Below are 20117 nucleotides of genomic sequence, written 5' to 3'. Positions count from 1 at the left end.
GGGGGGGGGGACACCGGGACACGGACTTCAGTACTTGTTATAATTTGGTTTTGCTCTTAATTCCAAAATTCACTTAGAGATTATGGTAGAAAGCAGGTGTGGTAATGTTAAAAACCGGACAAGATCGAACGGCGTACAGAAGGCACGTTTGTATTCATTTAGAACTGTTCCTAAATTATCACTGGGTGAAGGAAAGAGATGTGGAGGCCTCTGCTTTTCCCCGATTCTGGGCTCCCCGCTCCTCTCCTCCTCGGGGCTCGGCAGTACAGAACGAAGCGGCTTTGAAGGAGAGGAGGGGAGAGCGTCTCCGGCGGAGGCTGCGGCCGGGCCCGGGCTCGGCGGCCAGCGCTTGCCGTGCCGCTCTTGCTGCGAGTGGGAGTGGGAGAGCGCGGGGAAGATGGCGCTGTCTGGCTTCCTGCCAGCGTTTGTTGCGCAGTTTCACTCTGACTCTCCTCCCCCACGGGCGCCATTTTAAGGCCCTTTCTGCCGTCGCCGCGCCGTGTGGGGCGTTGCCGTCGCGCCCCGCTCGGGCCATTTCTCTTTTCTGTCTCGGAGGCGTTACTCTCTCGGGCCTTGAGATCCTCTCCCCGAAATCCCAGAAGCTGCTTGTTTTTTACCTTCCTTCCCTTCTTTTTCTTTCTTTGGGAAATTGCCGTAAGGGGTTTTATCTGTGTGTGCTTTGAGGAGACGTGAAGGATTCTTGGCTCTGTGTGTGCAGGAGAGCAAAAAGGGTGGATTGTTCTGGCCACGGGACTTTTTGGGAAGGGCCCCGTCAGGGTTGCGGCCCTGAATTGCTGCTTTCTCAGGCTTCCCCCATCCCCTGAGTCGTCTGGATCACGGTCCTGTGAGGTATTAAGCTGCCTTGGTTTGGAGGGGCCTGTACTCGCAGCTTAAAGCCTGTAAACATCACTTCAGAGCTCGTTTTCATATCTCTAAGATAGGTGGGTTTTGACATGAGATGCATTCCCAGTGTAGGAAGAAAAAAGATTGGAAAGAACATCCTCTTCTGTTGAATGATGACCAAAAAAATACACTATGTTATTAAAACAGAAATCCACCTTTAAAAAATGCTCTAGTGTAGCACATAAAGTAATCTTCAATAAAGAGTCTTCAGTACCTTTAGTAATTTTTTTTTTTGGGGGGGGGGGTATGCTGACATATTCAAGTTTTTATCATTCTGTTTCACAGGAAGCAGTGCTTTTCCCAAATTATTAAAATTTGGCAGTGCCACTTTAATATGCTTTTAAAGTTTTGTTTTGGTGCTGTTTTTTAGGGAGAGTGTTGAAATGGGTCTCCTACTTTTGATCAAAACTTTCTGTGTGTGTTTCCATTTCTGTGTAACCTGATCAGTGCTCATGAGACTTGAGTTTAATACCAACAACATTTGTATGCAGGAACAGCAGGTATGCTGCCAGCCCAGCTCTTGCTGTGCCAGGAGTGTGGAACGCTTGCTTAGTTCTTTATGTTTTTTGACAGATTAGAGGAGGGCTTGGCTTCCCCATGTTTCTTGCTCGTTCCTGAAAGAAGTGGGAGATTTTTAAAAACTTGTGATTAATTTTAAAGCTGTTTAATTTCTTTGCTTGTTGGTGTTGAAAGGTTTTAAATGACATCTCAGTGAAATACACATATGTCTGGATATAAAATTTTTTTCCTAAAGACTTTTGTGGGCATGACCTCGTTAACATTTTAGCTTTTTAAACAATACACCTGCTAAAACCTTAATTGTTTAAAAATCTGTTGAGTGTGGAGTACAGGATTTGTTTACATATTTCAGAAATCTTATTAAATGAAATTCACTCTTTCTGGAAGTGATTGTTAGTCTTGGGGTCAAGATAGTGAATTTTTTTTAGTAATAGTGTATTTTTATACAATAAAATTTCTCTGATATGCACTAATGTCTGCCAGATTGTGTGTGGATTTTTTTAATTAATTTGTGAAAATAATGAAGAAACGACCAAAATATAATAAAATTGATCAGTTTATGTTCTCTCAGGACATAATAGTTGCCAAATGATTATCTGACTTGCTTGCATTAAAGCAAAATGTTTTCTCATCTGGAGTTGAGATCTTTGGTAGTTAGTATTTAAATATACCAGATTTGTTCTTTTGATGTATTTCTGTGTCTGAGTTTAAGTTTTTTCTTTTTGTTGTTGTTGTAAGTAGTACTTTGTATTTCCTGTAGCTTGTTGACATTGAGCTCACCATGTGGATAAATGAGCCCAATTATGCTTTCATTGGTGCAACTTGGGTTATTCACTAGTATGATACTCGTGTATTTTGTGTTGTTTTGTTGATACTTCGGCCTCTTGCCTTGTATATTATACCTGTACTTGAGTTGATAATACTCAGTATATGTGTGGCCTTAAGTGAGGTCAGTTGTGCCCTTGACAGAGATGGTTCTACTGTAGCTAAATACTACATCACCTTATAGATGTGCAGTTTCCCTGCTGCCCATGTGTCCTTTTTCAGTACAGTTTATATATTTAGTATGATTATACTGAGATAAAACCCCAAAGTCCTGCTGGTATAAGCTGCATTTCCAGTTTCCTCCAAGGAGCCTTTCTGTATCTATGAAGTTTTGCAACAGAGGTAAGTCTGTAGTGTAGAGTTGAAGAGGTCTGCAGTCATGGATGTGTTGGTGTGCTGCTTGGGCATTCGCTGTACTCCAGTAGTATTTTCAGAGTTTTGCTGGTATACTTCCACATCAGTTCCAGAAAAGTTCTGTCTGCATAACTCCAGTTATGTTTTATAATGTGGTTCTAATGGTCAGTGATCATGCCTTTTCACGCTGCATTAGGCTTGTGATAAGTCTAATGGCTGGTGCTTTTTAGCATAGATTTAGCAGTGAGAGCGTGGAAGTGTGTCATCCCTAAGTAATAGATACAGTCCAGGCATAAGAGCCTCTTTGATAAAGTAGTTTGTTCTGTTCAGAGAGTTGGCATAATTTCTTGTAGTTCTGCTGGAATAAGCTGCATCTGTGCTTGAAAGGTTTTTAATGGTGACATACCCAGTCCAGCACAGACAGGGGGATTGTCTACAAAAACAAGCATGCTTTGCGTGCTTACAGTAGAGGAAAAGCAGCAAGATTAATAAACTGTTCTTACAGTTTATTACAGTTGTGATCTGCAACTGTTAATAGTTTGAAAGTTGGAATGAGCAGTATCAGTAAAGCCCTTGTGCCAACATAAATGCATAAACACCAACCCGAACTGATCTTTTTCAAGATCATCACATAGTTAAGTGAACATGTGTATCTTTATTTTCAAATGTTCATTTGTCCCTGCTTTCATTGTTGAAAAAATTACTGTGTATTATTTTTGCTTTATTTGAGAATTATTGAGGTTTTAGACAAAAATTAACATGATTAGCTAGTACAAATAGACTATTTTTTTTTCCTTTATTTTCTTGCACTAGTTTTAGAATGTTCTAGAACTACTTCTGATGGTACTTTAAGTAAGGGAAAGCTTACTAAAAGGAAAAGAAAGTTAGCAAATCACTGTCAAAACTTCATACAATAGCCTTTCTTTCATAGCAGGTATTAAGAAAGGGTGGTGAAGTGAAGAGAGGGGTGTCCAGGGAGAAAGTTTTAACTTCATTGCAAGAGACTCATTATTTTTGTAAGGGGGATCTTATGCCTTGTCTCAAGTGGAACTTGTAGTAGTTTTACTGTGAACTTGATCTGAGTGTGAAATTTGAAGATCTGGTGTTGAAGCTTGAATTTACTGAGATGTGTCAACTACAGAAAACACTCGGCCCCACTGAAGTAGGTGGCAAAATCGCCACTGGCTTCAGCAATGCATTGGTTTCAACAAGGACAAGATTTGCAGTGTGGAGGATTTTCAGTTTGGTTTTGGGGGTGTTGATATGGACTGCACTGCTGAATTAATGTGCTGGTTTTGGCTGGGGTACAGTTTTTCTTCACAGTAGCTAGTATGGGGCTATGTTGTGGATTTGTGCTGGAAACAGTGCTGGTCATTCAGGGATGTTTTAGTTATTGCTGAGCCGTGCTGACACAGAGTGAAGCCCTTGTCTGCTTCTCACAGCACCTCCACCAGAGAGTAGACTGGGAGAGCACAAGAATCTGGGAAAGGACAGAGCTGGGGCAGCTGACCCCAGCTGAGCAAAGGGGTATCCCACACAGTATGGCATCATGCTCAGCATATAGAGCTGGGTGATGCGGAAGGGAGGGGGGGGAATGTTTGGAGTTAACGTTGTTCCATCTTCCCAAGTAATGGTTAATGCATGATGGAGACCTGCTGTCTGGGAGATGGTCAAACACCTGCCTGACCATGGGAAGCGATGAATGAAGTCCTTGTCTTCCTCTGCTGCATGCACAACTTTTGCTTCATTTATTAAACTGTCTTTATCTCAGCCCAGGAATTTTCTCACTTTTACCTTTTCGATTCTTCCCCATCCCACTGGGGGAGTGAGTGAGCGGCTGTGTGAGGCTCAGATGCCAACTGGGGTTAAAACATGACAATTAATTACACATCTGTCAATTAATTGTATTGAAATCTCAGTTAATTTCCCAAACATAATAACTGAAAGGAGTATAAATCTCCGTTCAGCTTTAATTGTTGGCATTTGTTAGCTGATACTAGCTTGTATGAATTATGCCTGTGACAAGGTAACCTTTTTTTCGTGTTTGGAGTGGCAATGAAAAGGTATTAATTAGATGTTCATTTATAAATTAATTAAGAAATGATCAGTTCATAAGGAAGTTACATTCTGGGACTGCACAAGTGTTTTTTTTTCAGAATTTTTGAAAATTATATGCACAGAATGAGACGTATGATACATAGGTATTCTCTAGTAGAAACAAGGTAAAAACATCTAAAGAACTGACTCAACATTTCTTGCATACATTTGTTGCACAAATAATGTATGCTAATAGCCTGCGTTACTGTGTACAGTAGTTTCTAGAAATACTTAGTAGCATCTAACTTCCTTTGGGCAGGTGAACATTTCTTTCCTAATGAAATGTTGAGATTACACATTCTTCTTTTCCTCTTTTGGGATGAAACCTAAGGGGATAAAAGGACCTTTCAGAATGTTTTATGAATATTGAGATTCCTGAAGAATTGTGTATGCGGTGGAGCAGCTTGGAAGACAGAGCCCAAAATAGGCCGTAGCATAGTGATGAGGATAGTCACTGCTGGGGAAATAGGCTGAGCTGAGTGTTCAACCTGGTGAATCCCATGGGGTAGGAAAGTATCCTGACCTCCAGGCTGTGAGTTACTCTGGATTTCCTCTATGTGATTTAAAAAAAATAAATCTGTTTCCAGATGAAAGTCTTGTCAAGATTTTGGCCTTGCCAAGAGCAGCTCTGGAAGAAGTAGAAAAAAATTGCATTGAATATGTTAGAAATTTGATGCCAAACGTGTGGCTGAGGGAGAACAGATTTTAGACAGCTTCACTGGGGGTTCATACATGTACTTGGTGCGCTTGACTGTAGCTGGATTAGCCTTTAATGTCATACATACTGTTAACAGTTGAATTGCACATTTCAATTTTTTTATCAATATATCAAAATATCACTGTTTTTTGAAAGCTTGATAAGTTGCTCCATTTGCCAAACTCAAGATTTTTTTTTTTTTATCGTATACTGAAGAGAAGTAAAATTTAAGAGTTGGATAAAAAACCTATTGCAGGTTGTCTGTGCTTTAATGTGTGGTTTTTTTATTTGCCCTTCTGTATGTGAAGCTGGTACTTCACAGTTGTGTGAAGACTCTGCCTGCCCTCTTAGGTGTTCATCTACTGCCAGATCTTAGAAACCAGAAGGATGCATAATGCCACACCTAGCAATTCATGAGAGATAACTTTTGTGTTTCTTTTCTTGTTGCTATTTGATTCCTGAATAGTTCTTATTTTTTTGAATAGTTTTTCATCTTTCTTCTGAGTATTTAAAATTACAGATTTCTTCTTGTACTCTGTTGCATACAGATGTCTTTGAAATACTGATGATTAAATTCAGTTCCACAGCTGATTTCAAACACTGTGAGTTCATCTTAAAAGTATGACTCCGATATCTTGGAATGAAAACACATTTGCGTGTATATAGAAAAGTTCACGATTGCACTGTGTTACTAGGTTAGAATTCTAAATTTCTTACTTTGTTAGCTCTTTTTTAGAGCACAGTTTCTGGTAGATTTTTGCAACAGTATAGTAGTTGGTTTTTTGTTGATTACTCTGGAAGAGAAAGCATTCATAAGGAATAATTACATATTGTAGAATTTAAGCAGAGAATGGTTTACAACTGAGGAGTTAAATCTTCGTGTTGTACATTTTAAAAATTAATTTTCCTTCCTTACTGCTGTTGTCTTGAAATGGCAACTTTCTGATAATTATGCCTTCTGTATTTTTGCCTGAGTAAAATTGAGAGTGAGATTTTAATTGACAGTCAAGTTTTTCAATATTTACCTCTTTTTCCATTGAATACTGTGTCATTATTCCGCTGTACATAATTTTTTGCAGTAATGAGGGGAGGAGGTGGAAATACCTCTTAATACTATTTTTTTAATTGTCTGTGTAAAAATCAGTTTCTTGAAAATAAAGAGCTTGATGTGGTGAGCAGCTCTTAGGTTAGTCATAAAACACATAATTGGTTAGTTGCAAGAATCTGAAATTGTCTGCTTTGCAAGATACTAGATTGTTCAAAAGTAGCACGACTTGAAATTTAAGAATAAAATACATGGTAATAGGGGTTTGAGTTTATATTCCTTTCTTACACTCTTGTGTTGCAGAGAATGCAAATGAGGTCTGGTTCCCGTGTAGTTGAGTTTCCTTCAGTGAAGCCAAGGCTGCCTGTTAGGAACTGGAGAGAGAACTGACAGTGTAAGGCAGGCAGTGGTTACAGCACCTTAGCAACCTGGAGTGCATACTGCTTAAATGATGTGCAGTACCTAATATGCAGTAAAATGCTTAAATGCCTTCTCTCCCCCCACCCTGCCCCCAGGTTCAGAAGCACACTGAGTGAAATATTAGCACTGTGAAAATGAATGGGAGTCACGGTGTGGAAATTTGTGAGGGAAGGACTTTGACTCTGGGCGTTTTGCCTCTGCAGTCAGTGTGGAATCACTGAACGCTCCTGTGATCCTTTGATGTAATTTAAAAAGGGATGGATGCTTGTATATATGCTGGTTAATAGAGCTATCTTACATCTGTATTCAAAAAAGATATGAGGGATAAAAATGTCATAAATTTGCTGTAGCACGCTCATATCATGCTCTACAATGACTATTAGAGTAACTTTGATTTCTTCTGTTTTTGTTGTTCTGATGATTATTGTTATAGTGACAATTTATTTCTTCAGATATTCCATAGTGAAGTTACTGTTAATGTTGGGATTGTAGATTAAAATTGTGGAGAATGGTGTAGAGTAACAGAACAGTACAGAAGATTTGATGTCTCAGATCCATTATAAAGCATGAAGGAGGTGTTGTCAGAGTTCCTGCTGACTGGATGTGTACAAAGTCTTAGCGATCTTGTGAGGATTAGTGGGCGTATCTCGTCACTCAAACAGTAGTTGCTTCAGGTGCTAAATCTGTTACTGTATGCAAGTTTGATTGTTCCCCACTATAAAGCTGTAACTATAGCAGTCATTTCCTGTTTGAAAGCATTGATTGCCAAAGGGCAGTGTTCACTCTCAGAAGTCGTGGGTCAGCGTGCTGCCAGTCAGGAACTGATCCTGTGTAGTTGCATAGAAGCTAAGAGTCTGTAGATTTCTTCAACAGTTCTGCAGTTAAATTTATTTACTTATGGCTTAACAAGGTTTGATGTTGATTGTATCATGCTTTTGGGATTTACTGCTCTAAATGTTGTTTTTCTAAACTAGACACTCTCTTAGGCTTTTTACAAACTGTGAAAATAATATTTTACAAATATTTTACTTATTTATATCTGAAGTTATGTATTAAGGTTGTATGAAATTATAAATGACTTAGAGAAAGGAAAACGATTCTTTTGTGACAAGCTTGAATATAATTTGAGTGAATTTAAAATCCAATATTTACAATGGTTTTGAATATTCCTGGTTTTTAATTTGCAAAAAAAAATGTACAGTGTATGAAGCCTATATGAATAGTTGGACTGTTTCTGGACAAATCCAGTTTTAATAACTCTGCAGGTTGTAGACCCTGCATGTGTTGCATGATACTGTGGCTTGTGTAGCACAGTGATTAAAAATTTAGGCTGGTAAGGACCCTGGGAGGTTGTCCAGCCCCCTCCCCCTGCTGTAGGCAGAACTAGTTTCAAGGTTAGGACAGGTCGGTCAGGGCCATTGGAGTGTGTTTGTGAACTTCGTTTGTCCTTGCATCTGGTTGGGATTTTCCGTGTTGCATGTTTTGGCTGTTGCCTCCTGTCTTGTGGAGGCACATTGGTGAGAAGAGACTCTGCTTGTCTTAGTACCCCGTTTAGCTAATGGCAAACTGCAGATAGCAGCTGGGTTGACCTTTTGTTGTCCAGTCTGAAGAAATGTAGTTCCCTTGGAGTTTCTTAGTGCCTGCCAGATTTTCAAGTTTTTCTGTGTTTATTTAAAGGGGTGTGTATGGCAAAACTGGATGCTGTATTTCAGATGGGAGCTCACAAGTGCTGAGTAGAGGGGAGTAATTGCTTCTGTCGGCCTACTGCCTGCACTGCAGCTAATGTCGGAGTGGTGGCCATATTAACGGTACATGTGCAGTTACAGTCCAACAATTACTTTAAGCTGGCTGAAGCACTGCTGCCTTCCCCCATGCTTAACTACCCAGCTCCTTCATTCCTATTCCCTCTCGTGCTGGCACTAGCACTTTTATAGCCCTGTGGCAAGCCAGAACCAAATCAAGAAGCTAATCCAAGTGGAAACAGATCAATGTATTTTGTCAGATCAATTTTCTGTTCCAGGCAACTGTTCAAAGCCTTGAGCTGAGTCAGGGAAAGTAGATGAGAGGAGAGCAGGACTGCTCTCTTCCTCTTCTATTGGTCTTTGCTCTGTAGTAGGTGGGAGTGTTGAAAGGGAGGCAGAGGCTTTAAGGCCAAGTAATAACAGTCCCCCAGAGGATTGGCTTGCATAGCTGGGACTTCCTTGTCAGTTTTATTACTTTCACCTTTTCTTATATTCTGTTTGGAAGTGTGTGGTAAAGGGCACTCTGGTTATTTCCCAGAAGGGATAGGCAGTGCTGCTTCCACAAGTATGTGTGACCCAAGTTGAAGTATATACTAGGTTCACACAGTGCAGTAGCAGGGAAATGAAATAAAACAGTAGAGGCTTTGCTAATAATAAATTACAGGGAATATCTGTGCTGGGTTGTGACTAATTAGTAAGGATTGCCCTTTGTAAATTAGTTGGATGCACCACCAGGGCTGAGTTTGGCCTACTTATGATAAACAGATTTTTAAAATTAAAAAAAAAAAAAAAGACACTGTGGAACCATATTGATGATAACTAGGTATTTATTAGGTTACATTGTAACAGCTGTCTGTGTGAATCTTCCCAACCTGTATTTTGCCCAAAATATCTCCAGTGTGGGCCCCCGTGGCCCAGACAGGCCTCACCTGGAGCCTCTACCCACAGCCTTTGCCCACGGGATGAACCCCCTGTCAACTGATCCAGATGCAGAAGTGAGTCAATCTTAAAGAGTCTAGGCCAGTGGTCTCCAGATGTTTTTGATTGCACACCTGTATTGGTAAAAGTTTTTTACTAATTATATGCATGCACTACTGAGGTTCTGATATTTTCTTCCTGTACTCCAATGAATGATCTTGCACACACTCCACTTTGGAGACCACTGATCTAGGCTATGTAACGCTAATACTCTAATTGCACTAATTGTGTCAAGTTTTATTTTCAAACTGTCCTGGCTTAGTGTGGTTAATACGTATATCATACACCAGTCATTGATTTGGCCCACTATATGTTGACAGTGATGAGGACAGAATTTGTGTAACTTGTGTATAGAAAAACCTGAAAATATAGTTGTCAAGAAAAGCAGCAAACTTTTCTACCATTTGTCATGTAGAAAATTCATTAGGAGAACTTCACAGGATAGGCTTGCCTTTATTAACACATTTTTAAATGATCATCTGTGTCAAGGTCATGTGTTGCTAAAGTTGCCCTCTTTTCAAAATAGACTGAAGGAGTAGCTGCTTTTGGGTGTGCAAGGACTTGGTCTGATTGTGCATCTCATCTGCTGCTCTCCTGAAGTTAACAGGACACTAATCCTCTTTGAAAATCTGCATCAGTTGAAAAGTTTTAAACCTGCAGTTATGTGATGGTGTAGATCTTGGGTATATGTGACAAAATAGGGGGAGAATTTAGTCTAAATAGGTAGGTGTGTGGCTTGGTTGTGATCTTGGTATTCTTTTACAGGCCACGTACCCCTATGTGTGCTGTTTAAATTGCGTGTCAGTCCTGTGGTATTTTTCAGAAGCGCTGCCGTGCAGCATCATGTAGCATTCCCTAGCCATCAGTTATGGCAATACTAAGATAGTAGCGATCTGTTTGTGCTTCATTTGCAGTTTTCAAGGTATGGGAGCATTTAGCCCCTTAGACTGCTAGTGATGATCAGAACAACAGAGCTGTGTATGCTAAGTGTGTTCAGTGGCTCTGTGACGGTGCATTGATCAGCTGCATAAAAACTTGGTTTTATACAGATTAGCTCTTTGGTAAACCAGCATTAAAAAAAAAGGTGACATAATATTTCTTTTTCATGTGTGTACAGAATTCTGCTAGTGATGACAAGAATGTTGTTAAAGCTTGTTAGGAAGATGCGTTTCTGGCGGGAACTGGTTATGATTCTTGGTGTTTATCAAAAATGTAGCTGTTTTGGGTTTTATTGTCTATCATAAACTGATAGGAGTTTAGAGTATATTGGGTAGATTTTTCTTGTATCATGTTTGTAAAATGAGGAAAGCCAACAGATTAATTTTTTCTAATAAAACTCAACTCAGGTTCAGCCAAAGGACTGAATAGTTGACAATATATATTACCATTAAGATTTTCTGTCATTTGTGTTTTCATGAAAAAAAAAGTTCCTTCTGATCATTACATGCAGATTTTCAAAAATTTAGTGAACTTAGCAAATCTGTCTAAACTGAGTTGGTAGTTTTAATACCCACAGGACTACTGTTTGAGTGGTCAACGTTTCAGTAACGTTGAACCCTTATTGTAGTGTAACCACAGAGAATATTTGGCTTGGTAAAGCAAAGGCATTTTATTTAAATAACAATGTCAGTATTGCCATAGACATATAGGATGGAATTTCCAAAAGTAGGCATGCAGTATGAAAATGAAGATCATGTTGAATTTTGATAGAGCTGATTTTCACTTCTGGATAGCTAGCAATCCTTGAATCCTTGTTCTTGAGAGATGTATATGCTGTTTAGCTGTTAGAGGAAATAACAGTTTTCTGTAAATAGTACTAACAGTGCAGTTAGAGCAGAATGCTAATCACTTAATGGTAATAACTTATTAATTTGTTCTTACTAATGCCCATTTACAGTTAAATTTTGTGACATGTCACGTTATTTGCTTAACCTTAAATAGCAGGATCAGTGCTCATGTTGGTGTCTGTGTGCAAAAGTGAGCATATGTAACACTGAATCATGGGAGAAATTATTTTTCTTAAGACACATAATCACTTCATGAATGCTGATTTTGTTGACACTTGAGGTAGTTCTGTGTAGCTGTGCTTTGTTTTCCTGCTCTTCCAGAGAGGTGATACTGAGGGATCCTTACAGTGTGATGTATGCCCTGGTTCTGCTTCTCCATCACTATAAGCTAAAGCACAGGAGATTGAAGAACAAAATCTGAATGAGGTTACGCAGTATAGAAGACAGGGTACCCTCTGCTAGTCTGAAGTATAAACCAGATTCAGAATCAGTGGAGTATAAAAAAAATTTTAGGAAAGAGGTTACAGAATCACAGGACAGCTGAGGTGAGAAGGGAGAGATGTCTAGAGATCACCTCATCCAGTGTCCTCACAGAGGCTCAGCCCAAGCAGGCTGCTCAGGGCTCTGCCCAGCTGGGTTCTGGGTATCTCCAAGGATGGAGACTATAACCTTGCTGGAAAACCTGTGCCAGTATTTGAGTACCTTCAGAATTTTTTTAAAAAGGTTTTTTTCTTATGTTTAAATAGAGTTGTTTGTTTTGTTTCAATTTGTGCCATTTGCCTCTTGTTCATTCACTGGATACTGCTGAGAAGAGTTTGGCTTGGTCTTCTTTACCCGCCCCCCTCCTCCCTGCAGGTATTTATACACACGGGTGAGATTCCCCCACAGCCTTTTGTTCCCCAGGCAGAACAGTCTGGGTGCTCTCGGCCTCTTGTATAACAGATGCTCTGGGCCTTTCATTGTCTTAATCGTTATGGAGATCTGTATGAGGGAGAGCCTGAAGAGTAATTCAAGTGGATCTGGCCAGGGAGAGTAGGTTTCTGTTTGGCAAGAAGTAAGAGAGAGAAAGCAAAATGAATTAAAGTCAAAACTATATTAATAAATTTGAGTGGTGTGATAGCAGACTAGTTAAGGAAAGTTGAGAAAAAAACAAGCATGGAGTGCACAGTGATCAGTTTGATGTGATTAGAAGATAATTGTGAAGATGAGATTGGATAACTCAGTGGAATTCGGGGTACCAAGAGGTTTAGGAAATGCTAGCATCAGTTGACAATTGAACTGGTGGATTAGATGGGATCTTTGCAGAATAAGGAAGGATAAAGTGGTCCTGAGAGTTACTGACAAGGAAAAGGGAAAAGTCTCAGATGACATTCTGAGAGTTACAGTCAACAGGAGATCCACCAGGATGTGCAAACAGAAGCTTTGACGGAATGGCGATTGGAGGAAAGAGTGATGGAACATATTTGGTACAGGCAGCATCTGACCCTGTAGCCAGTGTGCAAGAGAGTTGGTGGTCATGATACTGGGAGGCTAAATGTGCTCTGCACCCAGTGAATGAATGCTTACATTCCTATAGAAACATTTTACATGGAGTCTTGAGATGGCATTCAGTGTTGGTTTTTTTTACTACTACTTTTAAGTCATAGAAGTTCTGTTTAATCAGTTATCTTTGTCCAATTTAAAATTCTAAAAAAACCCCAACCCTAAATGGTATAACATTGCGTGGAATTTTGTGTGTCATTACACATGACTGATTTTGAAGAAAGTAGCGGACCTCTGTAGAAGGTGCAGGTTTATTTAAGAACTTTGTCAATGGTAGCCATCTGCCAACTTCATAATCACTGATAAAAAGTATTGAGATACTCTGAATTGGGTTTATTGTTGAAAGCAATCTTTCGTCTGATATGTCAAATATCCATCCTCTCCTTTTTTGTTCTAGTTGTCATGGATGATGATGACGATGAATCCTGTCTCCTTGATCTTATTGGGTAAGTTTTCCTTAAGCAATTCTTTCAGAAAAGTTGGGAAAAATAATTTGACAAAATCACCTTCTAGAAGGTGATTCTGTGTCAAGACTTAGATGACTTGCAAATGGAATGAGTAGCTATACTTTGCTTCCTCCATGTGGAGATGTGTGTATGGCAGAGCCTTCAATCCCAGTGTATACTAGCTGACAACTGTCCACTGATGGCATTCTCCTCAAAAGAAGCTGAGGAGTGAGTGTGCATGGAGGCTGGATTCTCTTCTCAACTAGTGGTAATATTAAGTCTGTGTTGAAGCGTGTTGCTAGAGATGTTGTTACAAACTTAATTGCAATGAACTATTTTTTTGGATTAAAAAAATAAAAATCTTAATTTTTTGAGTAGTGGACCTAGATACTTTGTTAATACTATGCTTGTATTTTTAAAGGAAAAAGAATTGTTTACTTAATGATACTTAATTTCTGCTAATAACATGCATTTGCATAGAAATGTTAGAAAACCAGAACATAATACTGTTAAGTATTCACAATAAACAAGAATTTATCAGCATTTTACTCAAAAATACTTGATTTTAATCAAATAGGGGATTTTAAATGGTCCTGAGTTGATTTTGTTTTGTTCTATTTTTCCCATTATTTTCATAAGAGATTTATTTGGAGGTTTATTATTCCATATGGGAATCTCAAAAAAGAATTAGGATAGCCGAAGCATGAGCAAGATTTTTGTGGATTGTATATGTGACAAGTTACCTTCCCTTGGCTATCGTTAATGTCAGTATTCAATAACAGATAATATACCATAATGCATTTTAAACGTAAGAAAATTGAACATGTCATATGTGATACTTTGTTCAAACTCTGCCAGAAATTAGTATGACATCTGTCTCATAGATCTTTTCCACTTCATATAAGAATTTTTTACTCTTAAATGTAGTAAACAAGTAGGTCTTTTACCTTCCTCATACACTCAAAGCTTCCAGGAAAAACAGAGAGCTTTAACTTCAGAAAAAACAAAGTATCACCACAGTGGTTGCTGTAATTTGGGGTTACTGTACCAAAACCATTGCCAGTAATGGCTTCCAGTTCTATTCTGTGAAGTATACTGTGCAAGATTACTGATGGTGGCCTCATTAAAACACATCCTGCTTGGAACATCATGATGACAATTAATCGCACGGGACAGTTAAGTGCTCTGTCATGAGCGTGAATCCAGATGATCCTGGTACAAGTTCACAGGTGGTCCAGAAATGAAGTGCGCTCTATACACATGAGTGTTTGTGTGAAAAATTAGTGTTCTTCCTGCTGCTAGCAGCAATTACTGTCTTAAGTATCTAGAAGAATGGAAAACAGTATTTTTTTCAATCGGATCTTTGATTTTTGGTAAGTGCTGTCTAAAATGTCTTCTTTACTAAAGACAATATTTGAGGTGATGAAGTGTTCTTAATTTTTAATTGCATTTTTCATAACTTAAAGCCAGTGAGTGTAATTAGTATTAAACAGCCTGATTATTGATAAAACTTGTAATCATAATAGAGCCCTATATGAGACTGAGTTCTGTTCTCCTTTATACTTGAAATTTAGTGTAATCTCCTATGAAAATGACACTTTCCTTTGAAAAGATATGTAACCACTTCTATGTTGTGAGCATAATTGTACCATAAAGTCCCTGCCAAGTACTGTCTAACATGTCTTTTTGTAAACATGTGAATGCAGTTTGGTTTTTAAATGAAAAAAAGAGTAGAGGTGTATTTGTGGTTTTGGAAGAGTAGTTGTAAACCTGGAAGATCTTTAACTTCTTCCTTCTTTATCTTCTAGGATGATGAAGAGAGAAGGAGCGATATTTTGAATTAATATTTTTTTTTTACAATCTCCTGCTTCTCAAAAATGTTTTATTATTACTTGTTAATCAATAAAGAAGTTTTAAAATAAAAAAATTCCATGTCATTTTACTCTCCATGCTAATGGACATGTTGGGAAATGCTGTATAATTGTTGTATTAAAGTAATCCCATGAAACATGTTTTAATGTTTTACTTGGTCTCGATGTGCAGTTACATTAATGTATTTGTGATTTGTTTGAATTTCCAGTACTCATTGTCAGACCAGATTTTTAATTTGAGTTTTATCCAGTGATAGTGCTAAGTTAATGAAATACATTGAAGTTGTATTTCATAATATTTAATCAGCTATTTCTGTGGTTGATGTCACTTGGAAAAGGTGCTGCTTTTTTCTCCAAGTCAAGGAACTATTACTGTGGCAAGCATAAGTTTTTGTCAACTTATGTTAAGGGTAGCAGAAACCATGGTAAAGATTCATGTTCATAAATACCCTACTGACTTAGACACGAGCTAAACAAACATTATAGTTCATCTCTGTAGAAGAGATGGTATCTGGTTTAGTTCTGATGTCGTTTGGTGATAGCATTTTCCTTAGGTTTTGTGCTATGTGCTGCCCATAAAATACTGTGTTTTAAGAGAATGAGTATTACCCTCATAAAGGGAAGTAAAGTAGAATGCAACTAAATTATTGTGATGAACGTGGTTTATTTCTTGAATTGCCTTGGTACAATGACAGCAAATACTGTCAACAGCTGAAAATTGGGCTGATAAAGAAACACAGTTCCTTACATGGTATAAACTTTCAGCTTTGCATTGGAGTCAGTGAAAGAAATGTTTCTACTATAAACCAGATTTATATGCATGCAATATATGGCTTGGTTAAGTTAGCTTCATTAGTAGCAAGAGCTTCCTAAAAGTGGTAACTTTTTTTTTTTCCCCCCCCTTAAGGGACCCACAGGCGCTGAATTATTTTCTACATGGACCTAGTAGTAAATCTGTAAGTAGCATTACTGTGTATTAGACATACATAAGCTTCATTTAGTGTATTATTTCTAAACATTGTTTTTGTCTTTTACCAGAGCAATGAAGACTTGACTAATGCAGAATATTCTGTAGCCAACTCAAATTCAATTTTTGCCAACTCCAATGTAAGTGGTCAGGAGATAAATTGTATTTGTGTTGAGATTGCATGCTTCTGTTACAGCATTACTTGGCTTTTATAAAACTGAAGTAGATGTGGGTTTTGACCTTTTTTGTATGAAAATTCTGAATGCTAACGTAGAACCATCTCATGCTGTTAATAGTTTAAGTATTTTATTGGGTTTCAGTGGGGAATTAATCAAAAGATACTGCACTGTTGAAGTGTGTTTTGTAAATTTGTTAAAATAGCTTGATGAACAGTGTAAATGTTCTCCAGTGTAACTGTCTCCCAGTAAACTGGACTTGCAATTTTAGTGACTGTAGATATAGTAGTGCTCAAATGTAGACTTTAAAAGTTAATCATTCATACATTTCCTGTGTATGTTAGGATGATTTTGTTTCTCATGTCTAAGTGGAATATGGGCTAGCAATTTTTCAAAATTAATCAATGGGGATCTTTTGTTCTTCAGGCTGAGTAGCTAAATTGGGATGTTTCCTTCCTGTAACTTCAGTGTTAGGGAAGTCAATTTAAATTCATTAGTTGTTGCAAGTAGTCTTCAGTATTCTTTTTTTGCCAGGAGTATGTTGAAGCCCTGGGCCAAGTTTTACTGAGTGAGGTTGTGGAATCCTCATCCTTGGAGATAAAGCTAAGGCTGATCTGCTCTAGTGCTGGTAGTAGTCCTGCTTTGGGTAGGAGATTGAACTAGATGACTTCCAGAGATCCCTTCTGACCCACATTCTTTGATTTCATTGGTGTGTTTTGTAAAAAAACCCTGTATTTTTCATCCCACAATTCAGTTATTTGAATACATAGAGTAGGGTTTCCTTGGTAGTTCTTCCTTCTGTTGTACTGTTATTTTGACTCTGTCCCATGTTTCTAACAGATATGTCGATATATTCATAGGTGCATAGGGACCTTAAATAATTGACATAAATCCTGAAACTGTTTATCTGTACATAGAGAACGAGTGACTTTCCTGTAGCCACAGTAGTGTGATCTGTTTGCCCTGTCCTTCCCCTTTCAGTATCATTATTAGATATTGTAGAAGCAGTTGAGTGACAGTTCTTTCTCCATATAAACTGGTTGATGTAATGGTGGGAGACTAGGGTACAAACAGTAATGGGGTGTGCCCAATTTTCAGCTAATCAGCAACAACTTGGTACTGGGCTTGCCATTATCAGACAGCAGCTTCCTGTGTGCAGCACAGCAGAGGTGGGTTTTGAGGGCTCATCCTGAGAAAAATGAGGTTATGGGGGAAAAAGGTGACATATGGCGTGCGTTTGTCATAGTTGAGACTTCCTAGTTGTTCTGTGTAGAGATTCTTCTGATAAGCATGAGTAGCTGGGCAGGAGTTGGGTGTATTTCTGGTCTATTTTCAGAAAGTAAGTTTTTGGAGTAATTTTGAGAGGGAGTGGGAGTTTCCTGGCCAAGGTGGGATTATTGCATAGGGAGTAGCAGTTGGAAGAAACAGAAATATTTGGTGAAAGCCAACAGAGTGCTCTGGTATATGAGATTGGTGGGTGGATAATTTAGAAGGCAGATGATCAGAGGAGCAGGGATTTCCAGTGTCTGTGCCTAGGATGGATTACTGTATTTTTCTCCAAGACTTGTTCCTCTCGTGCTCTGTTCTCATTCTTTTGTATCTTCATAATGAATACTAATGGCATCTTCTCTTCCCTCCCTCCCTTCCTCCCTCCCTTGTGTGACAGCCCTGTGCTGACCTAAGTGAAGAACAACTTGATCGCAAAGATAGATTCTTACAGTGCATTGTGAAAGAACAAGGGGTATCTGAAATATAAATTAAATAGATGGTTTCACAGTCCCTGCTTATAATATAAGCTACCTGAAAAGTTAAAGGCTTCTGAGTTTTTTATCGTTGAAGTTTTGCAGATACTGAAAGTTCTGTCTTTGTATGTATTCAGAATTGCTACCATGAAGTAGATTGACTGTCTTGATGCCCGTCTCATGCCTTTCAGTGGCAGAGTTTACAAATTCAGTGTCAAGGGTTCAGTGCGTCAGCTGGTAAGCATGTTCAGCCAACACCTCACACAAACAAAGTTAAGTTCCTGCTGACTGAAGGACGAGAAAACAGTGTCCACTCCTTCCCCCCACCCTGCCCTGAGTTGAATGATTGCATCCACCTCTGCTGATTCCAGATTGATTTCCTTGGGTGGTTGTCAGTCTCTTGTAACCCTCATGAAAGGTTTCCTTAGCTGTTGCCCTGTTACCTGGGTTGTACTCAGTGACTGCTTGCACCTTCCTATTACAGTATAGTAGAACACCTTAAGAGAGCAGAATATTCATGGCACCAGTGACAATAAGACTTGTTGGTAAGCAGATTCATGAAGTTGCAGAGGCATGAATTTCTTGCTGAAATTAATGTGGTGTTCTGCGTGGCTGTTCTGAATCTGGGCAGCAGTGATTCAGATGTTAACTTGGATGGTCTCTGGTTCCAGTTTACGCACATAAAATTGGTTTTGGATGTTAAACAGTCCTGGGAGCAGGGAATGAAACTTGGGATTCTTCATGCCCCTGGGAGAATTTCATGCTATTAATCTTGATTGCATGTAATATTATTTATTATTACTAGTAATAGTTGTATTGTTAGTACTAAGTACAATAGCATTAACTGGAGCACTCTTAAGTTACAGTTGTGAAAGATTTCAGATTGGTTGTTGTTACTGGAGACAAGTTACAGATCCAATAGGGAATTCTCCACAAGAACTTGACAGTTAAAGTCCTAGTAATGCCTTAGTGACTCCTTTTTGCTCTGTCTGATGGTAGCTAGGTACAGTTGAGAACTTGATTTGTAATTTTAGGTTCATAAGGTGTAGACACTGAGACATTTAAGTACTAGTTTAATTCCTTCTGTTAACATAAATGTAAAAAAGTTTATTGTAGTTTTTTAATTGTATTTTGAAAACATTTTACTGAATTTTAAGAACAATTTTGATATTTTAAAACATGACCAAAGCTTCATAAAATAAACAGGCTGATTCAAAACCAGATTGGGGTAAAATTCTGAATAAGTATGATTGGGGAACTGAAGTTAGGGTGGAGATGTTACTGCATGTGATAATTAAGGCTTGCAGCATCTTCATATTGTTTATATGAGGTGAGAACAAGTGTCTATGACCTTCAAGGAGTGAAGGCTCTGAGTATGAACATAATTGATAATTTCACACCCACATTTTGCATTTATTTTGACCTAAAAAGAAACTGGATGTTGTTTTTGAATAGTTACGATTTTGCAATTTAGAAAGGTGTACTCTGTCTCACTTAAAACTATTGCAAGTATTACTGTGTGTTTAAGTTTGGCATTCCACCTGTAGAAACTTGATATTTGTGTTCTCTAGAGTTCTGGATTTTTGCTTCAGGAAAGTCTTAATGACAGTAGGCCAGAGTAAAATAGGTTCTGATTTTCATTATCATAGTATTTATGGATGTAGATTTGAAGGATATTTTTATTCAAGGTGCCACTTAATATTTGCTGTAGTTTCAATGTTTATAGTTCTCCCAAATTGTTTCACTAGCATAAACCACAAAGGTGGTAGGATTGTTCTTTTTACTGCTTTGTTTCAAAAATTTTTCTAAACAAAGAATTAGCGTAATTCCTTAACCTTATGAAATGGTCACTAGTTTGTGCTATATGCCTGTAAAAATGGTAGGATTTTGAAGATGGATCTCATTTGATAGAGGAAGTCAGTGAAAGAGCAGCTTTCCTCTGCCTTTTCCCTGTTACTACTGTTACTACTGAAACTGTGCCCCAGATTGAGTTACAGTGGAGGTTT

At 38.4% G+C, this 20117-nt stretch overlaps 1 protein-coding gene across 5 annotated transcripts in view; it reads left to right on the top strand.

The window, feature by feature from the left end:
* BICRAL (BRD4 interacting chromatin remodeling complex associated protein like) overlaps positions 1–20117 on the top strand; it is a 52151-nt gene that overhangs the window by 18642 nt on the left and 13392 nt on the right. The window contains exons 1-4 of one of the 5 annotated variants that reach the window (XM_026844331.1): positions 30–849; positions 13307–13355; positions 16134–16182; positions 16265–16333. In XM_026844331.1, coding sequence (XP_026700132.1) covers positions 13312–13355; positions 16134–16182; positions 16265–16333 — 162 coding nt within the window. In that variant the 5' untranslated portion in view covers positions 30–849; positions 13307–13311. Of the gene's footprint in view, positions 1–29; positions 850–13306; positions 13356–16133; positions 16183–16264; positions 16334–17141; positions 17539–17573; positions 18349–20117 lie in introns of those variants that run through there. The other 4 variants (XM_026844330.1, XM_026844334.1, XM_026844332.1 and 1 more) reach the window with 4 other exon arrangements.

This window comes from Athene cunicularia, assembly GCF_003259725.1.
Source record: "Athene cunicularia isolate RWA chromosome 3 unlocalized genomic scaffold, athCun1 chr3_part1, whole genome shotgun sequence".
Classification (NCBI taxonomy): Eukaryota; Metazoa; Chordata; class Aves; order Strigiformes; family Strigidae; genus Athene; species Athene cunicularia.
Note: the sequence above shows the minus strand (reverse complement) of the source record. Positions and strands in the feature narration are given on the sequence as shown.